Below are 12,599 nucleotides of genomic sequence, written 5' to 3'. Positions count from 1 at the left end.
GAGCTGAATGCTCCAGAAAATCGAAGACACCATTGCTAATCCAATTCTAATAAGAATATTGACGTGTCTTCCCCCTTGGGTTGCAACAAAAACCATAGCCCTATTCAGACTGGATTATATTTCCATGCGGCCCTGAGGTAATTCCATCATTTGTTAGTGCTACACTGGGATTTTATTTCCATCCAGATTTACTATCTGGTTTTCTCCTTCCTCCCCTGAGAAAAATACAGGCTGAATTGTCTGCTGATGTACTGCCACTTGAAAACTGATGCTCACGTTATTAAACTGCCTTGTGTACATCTTCTCAAATCGTGGAATACAGAATGCACTGGAGAAGTTTCTTTTTCTCTAAATCTTTATTCTACATACTTTGGAAACGCATTAGAAATAAAATAAAATCAATCAACAAAGCACAATCCCAAAGGTTGATTAAAGAAGCTTTTATAATGACAGCTATACCAGGTTATAATATAAGGTAAGTAGTAATAAAGATCATTGATTATCTAACATTAGATGCCAAATTACCACACATGATCACATGAGAGACGTATGGATAAGGCTTGTGTATAAATGTGTTACTCAATGTATATTTAGAAGGATTATTAGTCATTACCAGACTAAACTATATAAAAATACAGTATGTGGACACATGACAATCAAACCTATATGGTACAGAATAAACCATTGCACAAAGATTGAAGCACACAGTTGTCTGAGTCTGTGTGCTGTAACATGACAATTTTCCTTCACAGGTACTAAGAAGCCCAAACGTATGACAGCATGACAATGGAAGAATTCAAATGTCCTGCACTGAGCCCTAACCTCAACACATTTGCGATAAACTTTGGCTGTCTAGACCCCAGTCCTCCTCACCCTATCCCTAACCCTAACCCTTCTCACACATCAGATGTGCTAGAAGCAGAAAATTAAGAACACAGGAAAACAGGAAGACGATTTGATCATATGTACAGTATTGAGGCACTGTTTTGCTAAAACAAAAGCAACTGTATGAGAATTCTTTCATGGGATAACGTTCATACTTTATGTAAGTTGTCAATTCAACAGCAAATTCCATGAGCAGAGCACTTTACCCCCTGTATCAGTGTATAAATCTGTTTCTGATGTTTCTAAAGAATGTTTCTAATCTATAACTGTCCTCTGAGAGTGCTGCTATACTGTAGGTGGGTAAAATTTATGAGGATCTCTGCTGCTCACATACAGGGGCACTTAATCCATCTCTCTGCCTACACCCCCACTCTGTCCTACATTCAGCCACCAGCAGCAACCCAGCAGTTTAATCACACCAGACCAAAGCATTGAAGAGCACCTGCTGAAAAACTCTATTTGATTACCATGTACCTATTGAAAGCTTATTCTCTTATGCTACATAATTGAGGAGAACTGATTTATCACAATGTTCCTAGTTGTCTGTTTAATCAAATAGTCCCTGAATGACTGACTTTAGCCACTGACAAATATACAGCAGATATCTTAATAAAACTGTAATTATATGTTATAACCGTAAGTGATGTGATGGTGGTAATCATGATGGCTTTAGTCCCTGTGTAAAACCCCAAAATAGCTAGAGGTAAAGATATATACTTTTCTGGATTTGTGAGCCGAGATTAATTTGCTGCAGCACAGAGCACATAGATGAACATGTCAGGATTTATAGATCAAAATGGCTGACATGAATCATAACACATCACAGTCACAGGAAATGACTTATAAATCAGCCCTTAGGAATGAATGGCAGTAAAGGGGAAAAAGACTTACAAGCATTTTCAATTGCATGATCTTTTTTTGTAATTTCTTTCCTAATCTTTATTTGGACATGATGAGGACAGATGAGATTGCTAAATTGCTAAATAATTTATTTCCTGGAGAGTAGTATTTCATTCATTAGGTTTACAATAAAATGTTTAGCACATGACATAATTTTTCATTTTGAATCAGACATTTTGCATTCATTTGAAGGAAAACAAATATTATGATTTAATTGCCTTAAGTCAATTTTAACTCAAATTTCAAACAAATGTCTTTCTCACTATAAATTGCATTCACTTAATTTTTTAAATAATATTTTTATGACTAATTATTTCATTCTCTCCTGACTGAGCCTTTGCAGTGCAGCATGTGAGTCTTTCACTCACTAGAGACTAAATTATCTCTCCACATAGGTCATGGTTCTAGTGTTTCAAATGCTTGGCCAGAACAAGGACACCACCCACACACATAGTGAATGGAAAAGAACAAATGGTCAAATACACAAGATAGATATGAAGACAAACAACATGGGCCTTTACACATCTAATGAAAGAACTACTGTCCCAGTTTCCCTTATCATTTTGGTTGTAGTTGTAATAATTTAACTTTTTATCATAGTTTTTAGAAAACATAATGTGCACCTGTTTTAGTTGTGTTCATGTTGTGGTTTCATAAAATTTCTTTCTCATTTTAATCTACACAGTGGTGATTAATAGCTAAAAGTAGACATTGAGCAATTTAAGAATTTAAGAATTTGCAGTTATTTTAAGTATTTATGTTTCTGCCTAGCATATTAATTAAAATATTCATAGAAAAGTTCCAAAAAAAAAAAAGTTTCTTATTTTTCACACAAATGTAAAGCTAGTAAATTGATATGAAAGCTATTTTTACTTTCTGAGATGCCTCAAGTGCTTGTTCATAAGCACTTAAAATGTGAAGGTGTTAACTTCAATCACTAAAATTGTCTGCAAGATTAAAAACATCTCACACTGAGTTAAAAACATCTCACACTGAAAGCCTTAGTCTTGACTAATTTTATATCAGACTTGCAGCGATAAAATAATTCATTTGAAAATGTAGATTTAAGAATTAAGTAGATTTCCATTCTACCTGCAAAGTGGAGAACCAGTGTACTGGTAAAAAAGTTTACAATATTAGTGAGATGATTGCATTCCTCTATACAACATATATGAAGGGAACACTGAACACCGAGTCAGAATGTGCCATGTAACTGGCTTTTAATTGCAGTTGGAAATCACATGTTAATACCAAATTATGAAATTCATGGTAACAAATGTATCTCAAATAATGCTACAAGAATGAATGCTACAAGAAATTTTTTTAATGATTGTTATAGTTTCTTTTGTTGTTGTTGTTTTTAATTAAATGCAAAAATCTTGTGGTGAAATATACTAGCATGTGTGATCTGCTCTTCCTACATAATCACACCATTTTTGAGGAATTTGTCCAAAAAACCCAACCAGCTATGTGATCCTACAGAAATAAACACTTGTTTCAGTTATCAGTGACATAAATCCCTTTCCATTACATCAGCAGATATGGAGATCAAGTTAGAATATATCACATCAGATGTCACAAGGACAGATGTAACAGGAGTGATAGGAATTATGGTAAGAAATGTCTGATATGCAGGATTTGAAACTGGAGATTGGGCAGGATCAAGCCACTAGAAGATGAAGTTTGAATTTGTGATTAATTCAGGTACAGAAAGAAGTCTTTCAAAAGGAAGGTGTTGAACAAGCACACTTAAACACTAGTGGGGCTTTCTTGTGGAAAAAACCTGCAGAACGTCTGGGTGCTTGACTAAGTGCTTGAGCAAGAAGGCTGGATGAGATCAGTATCATAAAATAATATGAGATTATTCTTTACTCTTCTTAATGATGAATAAATAGCCAAAATGCTATCATTACGCTCATCATTACACTCATTGTTATAAGCACAAATGTGATTTAATGCAGTGAGTAAGTGGTCTTTAGAGGTTTTCCTAAAAATACTCCACAAATAAAAAGCACTGGAAGCACCAGTGGAATTGTGGGTCATTTAATTTGCTTCATATTATGTAGTTAAATAAGCCCTAAACACACAGCACCACATTTCTTTCAGTGTTCTGACACTGTTCTTGATTATGAATTACCCTCGTTTATTGTTGCCCGCCTATGTTTTGATCACCGAAATATAGACCGATTATGAGTGTAAGATAAAAATATAATTAATACCAAAACAATTGGAGTACCTGCGATGTGAAGGTCTTATTCTGCTGCATGCTACAGATTTGCAAATCTAGTCACAGCCACATTATTAAGAAAAGCCCTTTGGTATATATGTGATTGCAGCCATTTAATCATTTTCTTTCCCAAAATCAAAATATAACAAAATGTTAGGTCAGCGCAAGGCTACATTTAAAGAGCCAGGTTCATTTTCCTCCTAATTTACATTATATAATTTGCACTCTTCTTTGAAAAATCAGCAAGGGAATCCCTAGGGCTATACTGACATTTGGGAGTTAATACAAAGTGTTACTGTAGCCTGTTGCTAAGCAACACCCTGATTCATTGATTGCAATGTAAATTACATACTAATCATATTTATTAACTCAAGATTTTTACAACATTCATCACAGGACATGGACAAGAACTGGATTCTGATAAATAAATTATGTTTAACATGCCACAATTAAGATCAATAAAGATCAAATGCCTTTCCAAAAACAGATAAATGGCTTGTGGTCACTCTTCACTAAAAAGGTCACACGTGTCATTTAGGACTGATGAAATGATGTTTGTGTCACAAACCTTTAGGCATGATTAGATATTGAGCTACAGCTCAGGATTCAGGCAGGGGAATACAATGTTGTATACTGTATACTAACGAGCTTTTGTTCAGTAACCCAATAATGAATTTATCTAGTTAGGTATACTGCCTGTACTGGTGTGAGAAAACGAACCTGATTGCAAGTGCAGATGTCCACACCGCCCTTAAGATACTCCAGAACCTTGTCAATGTTTCCAGCTCTCGCAGCCCGTAAGAAACTGGTGTTGCTGTCCGACTGGAAAAATAGAAAACACAAGACAGAATCTTAATATTAGTGAGCATTCTGACTTATACAACTGACCCATTGATCAGAAATTAGAAATCTTGCCACGGTCATGTGTCTGGGTGACAGTTTAATGTGGAGGTAGCAGCTCGTTATGAAGACACACTTTGTTAAGTGTACCATCCCAACACGTTAGTATAATAATATCATAATAATAATATATCATTATTATAATATATACGTATATATATATATATATATATATATATATATATTTATATATATATATATATATATATATATATATATATAATCCAAAATATCATATAGCAGTAAAGAGTTTTTGCTTTTTAATATATTTTGTTATGCCACATAAACAAAATTTTCAAATAATTTGCTTAGTCATTTGGATGGATATTCAGGTGCTATGTTGCTGAAGTTACTGCAATGCAGAGCCATCTGGAAATGAAAACTGCATTCAGTAACAATTACAAGAAAAACAGCTTTTTCCCCCTATCTTGTGCTTTGTGATAGTGATAAAACACATTCATTACAATGCTAATCACATATTCTTACTCATCATTATTCTTGAATTATTAATTTATTTATTACAAATTAATTGAAGTACAATACAATAACAGTTTATTACTGCTTATTATAGCAGGACTTGGTGTCTCACTTTACTGTATCAGCTTCTTCCAAAAACACAAGGTGACATTAATATATAAAAGTGCATGACTATGCAAATATCAATATGATAGTCAGCACATTAACAGCTATTTTTCTTTAGCAGCAAAATTCCAAAAGAATGCTGTGTAAAGCTGCAGTGCATAAATCGGACAGCACATTTTATAGAGGAACATGACTAATCTTACCTAAGCTTTTTTTTTTTTGCATTAAATGAAATTAAACTGCTGTGAAATTAGTGAACATTTGGGCAAATGCTATCTAGTTGTCTCGCTAGTTCTTTAATCAGTCCCCTTTCTCTCTTTTGTAATAATGTAAATTTGACAGGACAATAAGTTTAGGTTTGCCTATATTTATATGTTTTTCAGATTCTTTCTTGTGTAATGGATATATCTGCAGACATTCTGTCAGGTCTGACCGAATCCCAACAACCTGCATATAAAAACACAAGCTTGAATAACCATACCGCACTTTGCCATTACATACCAATAGTGAGCTCAATAACATGACAACCATCACATGTGAAGTCTAGCATTTGCTTTTCCTTCAAGACACATGAAGCCAGATTCTGCATTTTGCTTGGTTGGTCCCCTGTCCAGGAATGGCAATGTCATTTTTAGAATTGAGACTCATAATGTACTGGCTAAAGTTTTAAAGAGAGATGGTTTACATCAACAATTCAAAAACTCTCATTAACAATTTAAACAAAAGAGGAGCACAAATCCATTTAAGAGGAACCCTGTCTTTGAGAATGATGCAACCTGTTTTGCCGGTGCCACTCCCTAAGGGGGTAACAGCAGGCGCCAGGATCCAAGCGTCTGCCTCCCATAGTGGGCATGGTTACACCCTGCTGTGGCTGCTGTATACAGTGGAGTGTACCAGACTAACACTCAAGAGAGTTAGCTACAGGATTACTCTAGAGAAGGGTGATATTAAACTCATTTACACTTACCTATGCCTTCAAATGTCCTCTAAGCTTAACTTATTGTGTATCAAGTTTGTATTAGTCCTGTATTAGTCTAATCTATTTCATTCCCATTCACAATTTATTTGATTTGTTACATTAATAAATTTCACTGTACAAGTAAAATATAAAGTAAAGTATATGAAAAACTGCTTTAACGCCACAGATCTAGGTAAAACATGGTGTATATTATATGATGGTGGATAACATGGATCATTGTTATTCTGACCCTAAATCAAACTAGATGTTGACATAGAGTCACAAATTAATGTAATACACTATTAAAAGCAATGCTATCACCACTCATTTAAAAAAAAAGGTGAAATACAACATCTAGACTATACTGTATTATATTCTTTACTGGCAGACCAGTAAAGTCCCACATCGAAAAACAAAACCTTCCATCAACAATTAGTCATAGCTGCTGGCTAATCTGGTGTAAATACTCCCTCATAACAACATTGTAGTTATTTAATCTACTAGTTTAAAAAAACCATTTGTGTTGAACAACTTTGTGCGTTGAACAACTTTATATTCTATGATATTGGGTGTCACAACAACTCACTGTGTTTCTATACACACAAATCGGCCTGTTTATTTCTGAGAAAAAGAGAGTGGGCTGATTTACTCAGATAAGATTAGCTTTGTGGAATATAGTAGACAACTGTTACAAATTCACAATAGTACCAGTGACAAAGCAACAAAACCCTGTGATGATATCCATTAAATGCCTTACTATGGTGCAATTCATATATTATAGTCAGCCAATCATTAATATTTACTACAGATAAAATATCTGCATAACTGCTAGAGAAAAAATAGCTGATTGTCCAAAAACTCCTACATAATGTTTTTCATTCTTCACAGTCAAGAGAGTTTAATAATGTTTCTAAGAATGACAGAGAAAAGTAACCCATACATAGATATAGGACTCTCATATCTGAGTCACTTTACTCAAAAAAAGCCTTCAGGTTCAATAAAAATATGAGAATTTTCTGGTCATTTTAGTGACTCATTTATTTAATTTTCTCTATATATTAATTAGGAAAACGTTATTTTTATTAAACGTCATTATTGGGTTAATCTACCAAACAGATATACAGATATACAGTACTTTGGTATCTTTTGCTATATGGCCCAAGAACATAAACAAACCTTAACTGTTGAGTGACATTGGGATAGGTCTGGCTGGGGTTTGGTGAGTTAGCTGACAAGTAGTGTGATAATTTGTGAGGTGTGTGCAAAGGAGGAAATTTGTTTATAAATTGCATTATTGTGACCAGATGGACTGAACCTTGGCCAAAATGAATGTGACACAGTGATACATGGTAAAGAGGTGAGGTCCGTCCAATGCTGTAGACTGCAAAAAATGACATCTTAGCCTGTGATAATATCTTGCATCTAGTCAAATTTTAATTCTAATATTTTCTTATTAGAAGATTACAATAAAGCAAATATTGCTTTCTTCCTCATATCATCTCAGGGAGTGTTTCCTTTGTCTAGTGTTTCCACCTTTGTCTATGGGATGTTCATTAGAGATGATGTTAATTTTTTTGTCTGAATTTTTATATTCCTGTTTACCTGTGGAACAATGTAAATTGTCAAAAGTGCTACACAAATAAAATGGAATTGAAATGAATTGAAATATGAAATGATTAAGCCTATTTTACTATTTTTAAGCTTTAAATGATCTTATTCTACTGGCAATAGAATAGTCTTGCTTCTATATAGAATTGAATGCTATATAATTTGCCAATTGAACAAAATTGCCAATAGTACAATATATTAACAGGCTTCAAAATCTTACATTTGGTTTATTGTAACCGAATAATAAGAAACAGGCTATAAATTTGACTAGATAAATGCTTACTAAGATATTATTTTTGAAGTGTATATCAGCCATCAACTCTCTGCTACTATTTATTTTTATGTATTATTTTTACATTGCTGTCCATCTATTCTTCCAAGTGGATGAGCACAAATTTAAAAGCTTAAACAAACTCTTGCCTTGGTGTCTTCTCTGAGGAACGTACCGTAAGACCACTACACAGACATACTCATACATAAGAACAAAAAATCAATCCTCACAGCTTGCACTTTTATCTTAAACTTTTATCTTTTTCCTTGAAGGTTTAATCCTCAATGTCTTACAGAACAGTAAATATGTCAGAAAATGATGTCCAAAGGATAATGAATTTATGACTTGCATAAAACATGCATCTGCAGTGTGCTTATCTGCTCTAATCAGTCCACTACATGAATAAAATTCTGAATAGTATGAATAATACAACATTTGACTATGTGTAAAATTGCTGTAAGCATCTAAGCACTGCCTTAGATGAGACCATTGTCTCAGACAGCAGATACCATGTGCTTTTATGACAATTCTTTTTATTTATTTCAAAATGTGTTGGTGCTCAGTTGGTGCTGAAGAAAAAGAACATGAATTATTTTGAGAATTATAAAGGGCTTTCACATATGCAGGTGCTGTACGACCGTACAACTTGCCCCAAGCAACAGTGATATTTAAAACAACATTTTCCAGTGATATTGTATTCCCTGATATAACAAAAGGTTCATTTGAAAAAGACAAATATATGTAGACTGTCAAAATTGAACAGTGACTGAAGAAATGGGAGACATAAATAAGCCACATGTAAAAATGTCCCTGTGCAATGAACCAAAATGATTGGTGGCCATCTTAAAATGAAGCTTGTGTAAGGATGGATCATTGTGCCTTATCCAAAGCCAATGCATGCAACTGCCAAGTTTTTGATTAGACTACTTACAATTTATCAGGCAAGATAAATTTATAAAAAACCTTGAGAACGCACACACACACACACACACACACACACACACACTGTGTGGCACCTGCGCATCATTAAAATCTATTTCTGGAAATCATATCATAAAAGTAAAACATGTGTTTACATGGCACCCAGCAACTATCTGTACGACATTCAAAGTTCCTTTAGGTTTCCCAGGGTGCATATAAACAGAACAACACTCTCCAATAACAATCATCAAGCAACAAATAAGTCTTCATCTTAGGTAAGGCTGCAACAAATAATTAACAAAATCGCTAAAATCATTAAAAAATTCAAATCTCATTATCGATAAGTTGGACTGTGTGCTGAAGCACACGTTACATCTGCTCATAAAAAAAAAAAAAAAACAATTGGTTGAAATGGGGCTCAAACAGAAATGTCTGGAGAATCTTTACAGTACACTATCCTGCTGGAGTCATGACACTTGTGAGTAATACGTACTCCTGTGGAAGTATGATTGAACCATCCATACTAAGCAGCTTGTACTGAGTTTTCCCAACCTTATCCAGTTTTCTGTCTGTATCACACATTTATGGGTGTATATGTAACGTAACTTTCCTGCCCTGTCAGAAAATAGATTCTCGGTGAACACGGTCTCAAATGAACAATTAGTTTTTAATTAGTCTGTCATGCAGTGCTGGGCAGCGATCAAGAAAGCTATTTAAATCAGTCATCTTAAGAAGTAAGAAGTTAAAGATGCCCTTCCACACAAAACCATTTTTACTTGTATTTTTTTATATGTGTTAGGTCCATATGTGTTTGTGTTGTATCGGGAATGTGAAAATGAACTGCTACCTCCCCGGTCAGTTCTAGCCACTTAAAAGAAATAAGGGGCGAAATCAGGTCAGTTAGAAAAGCTGCTCAGTGTGACGTAGTAATGATTGAGCTCATTACTATTCATGAGCTCTCCCACTTGAGACCGTGCCCCCAGAATTCGTGTAGCTCAGTGAGTTTCCTATACAGCAAGGATGGCTGAACGTCAACGGGCTTGTGAAGAAGCCATTCTGCCGCAATTCCAGGTGATTGTAAACAAAGTTCCTCTAGCCTAGGCTACTATTGCACTGGGTGAATGAATAGTCATGCTCTCATATCCTAGCAGTTAGCCAATCGGAGCCAAGCAGCATAGCTCATTGAATTTGAACTGGTGCAAATCGACCTGAGTCTTCCTGCAGGCTTTCTATACCACACTAGAATGGTAAGTGGTAAACGTCAGACATTACCACAAAAGTAATGAAATACGTGTAGCAGGGCACCTTTAAACTATTTTCCTGACCTAGTAGCACTAAACAATGGGATACTCTTGGCATACGCAATACATGTTTTTAATATGTTCTGTGTGAATTTATGAAGTTTCCATTCTGATTTCAGTTCACATCAAAGTCAAAGCTCAAATACAATCAATTCATTAACTCATAAAAAATAGTCAACCCCAAAACTTTGGATTCCTCCAAATTGTTTTTGCATACTTACACACAGACACAAACACACACACACACACACACACACACACACACACACACTAAATAAATAGCTTTTAGCAAAGTAAAGTAATTTAAATGAATTTTGCTGTAATTTTTAATCAGTCTGTTTCGAAATCTGATCCTAAAATACAGATAGACATATACTGTAGTTATTAAAGTGTGCTTGCATTAGTTTGAGCATTTTTGTTTTAGAACTTGATAATATTTTCATATTATTTGTCAGCAATACTGTATTGTAGCTAGTAAAGTGTTACTTAATTAAGCCTAGTTAACAACAAGTGACGTAGTGAAGTTGATTAAAATGCTTGAAATAAATAGTTTTGAAAGAAACATATTTATATTTAATATATACATTTAAAAATACAATTTCTTTAATTGATTAATCAAAGGAGGAAAAATCAACTGATTAATTGTCTAAATTAGAAATAAAGCCAAATGAATGGCATCAGTCTGCAAGAAGCACATTTAGTATGCCATACACATAGAAATACACTTATAAAGAACCCTAGATGAAGAAATCTGGCTAAAGATGAATTGATTGCCCTGGTTTGATTTACACCACTCAGCCACATGATGTGATTTGATTTCTTCTCTTCAGCAATAACCCAACCTCAAGGACACAGGATGTGATGAGAGAACAGTTTATCTGAGTCACAGTCCATCACAGCCAGAAGGCTGAAGCACAGTTTGACTGTTAAGATGAGCAGGGAGTCTGGCACTCACTTTACTTTCCTTGTCTTTGGACAGCGACAAGGTCTAAGAGAAAGAGGATTAAAGGTAGCATATTTGATTAGCATACAAGATGGCTCCCACACACAGTGGTCTGTCAGTGTGGTAGTAGTGTGTGGCAGCAGGAATGAAAATGGAGGTCCTTTTTTGTTTCTTTTTCACTCTAACCATCCTACAACATATAGAATAAAAAATCTCTTTAAAAAATGACTCCTTTGTCAGATTAAATTAAGAGTTTTTTCTACACGTCAGAATTTGGCAAGATAAAATCTCAGACCTGAGATAGAGATGTATTTTTTCTGTGTTAAATTAGTCTGTTATCCAAGTTCTTTTCTAGTCCATTAGAAGGTACTGTGTGCTGTGTTTGAAGAGGAGTTTACAGACTGCACATGCCTATGCCTCTCCACAATAACAAATATTATGTGCATAAAATCCTACATTTCACACATTGACATGGAAACCCAGCAGCCAGGGATGCCTGAGCCCTGACCTGCTCCCGTAAGGGATACCACTTTCAACCTCCCACATATACAGTAGGCATGTAGATGAGTGTGAGCAATGCAATCTACTAATCAAGTTTTACCATTAAAAACCTTCATATTTTGCAGCAAAGAATTCTTCCTAACCCAAGAACACAGATTAAGACACCTTAAATAAGGTGACACATACATGTATCATAAACCACACTTCCTGTGACTACCTCTGTCTGTTCTAGTAAAATAGAACCCACCTGTCTTGGGGTTAAAGGCCACAAGTCCCAGTAGCCAGAAACAATCTATTTTCACACATCACTAATAACATCTCCAGTCTCAAAACAAACATACCAAAATAATTGTATAATAATTACAATAGCTGTATAATAACTGTAGCATTGTATATCAGAAATCTGATTGGTACTGAGGATTATTGTATGAAAGCTGACGACAATCAGCAGCTTCAGGTCATTTAAGCTTTACACTACAGCTGAGATTTTTAAGCTGAATTATGTACTGAGTGTTTGAACTATTGTACTTTTGTAATCCTATGGATCTGATCAGCTGGTTATCAGTTCACATTGACAGGCAAAAATAGCAATAGGATAGAAC

At 34.7% G+C, this 12,599-nt stretch overlaps 1 protein-coding gene across 19 annotated transcripts in view; it reads right to left on the bottom strand.

Moving 5' to 3' along the window:
• Positions 1-12,599, bottom strand: part of ank2b (ankyrin 2b, neuronal) — a 130,614-nt gene that overhangs the window by 63,237 nt on the left and 54,778 nt on the right. For all 19 annotated transcript variants that reach the window (XM_060874219.1, XM_060874220.1, XM_060874213.1 and 16 more), the window contains exon 2: positions 4,733-4,834. In XM_060874219.1, coding sequence (XP_060730202.1) covers positions 4,733-4,834 — 102 coding nt within the window. The remainder of the gene's footprint in view (positions 1-4,732; positions 4,835-12,599) is intronic.

The sequence above is a fragment of the Tachysurus vachellii genome, chromosome 7 (genome assembly GCF_030014155.1).
Source record: "Tachysurus vachellii isolate PV-2020 chromosome 7, HZAU_Pvac_v1, whole genome shotgun sequence".
Taxonomy (NCBI): Eukaryota; Metazoa; Chordata; class Actinopteri; order Siluriformes; family Bagridae; genus Tachysurus; species Tachysurus vachellii.
The sequence above is the reverse complement of the archived record's forward strand: the minus strand, read 5'-3'. Positions and strand labels throughout refer to the sequence as shown.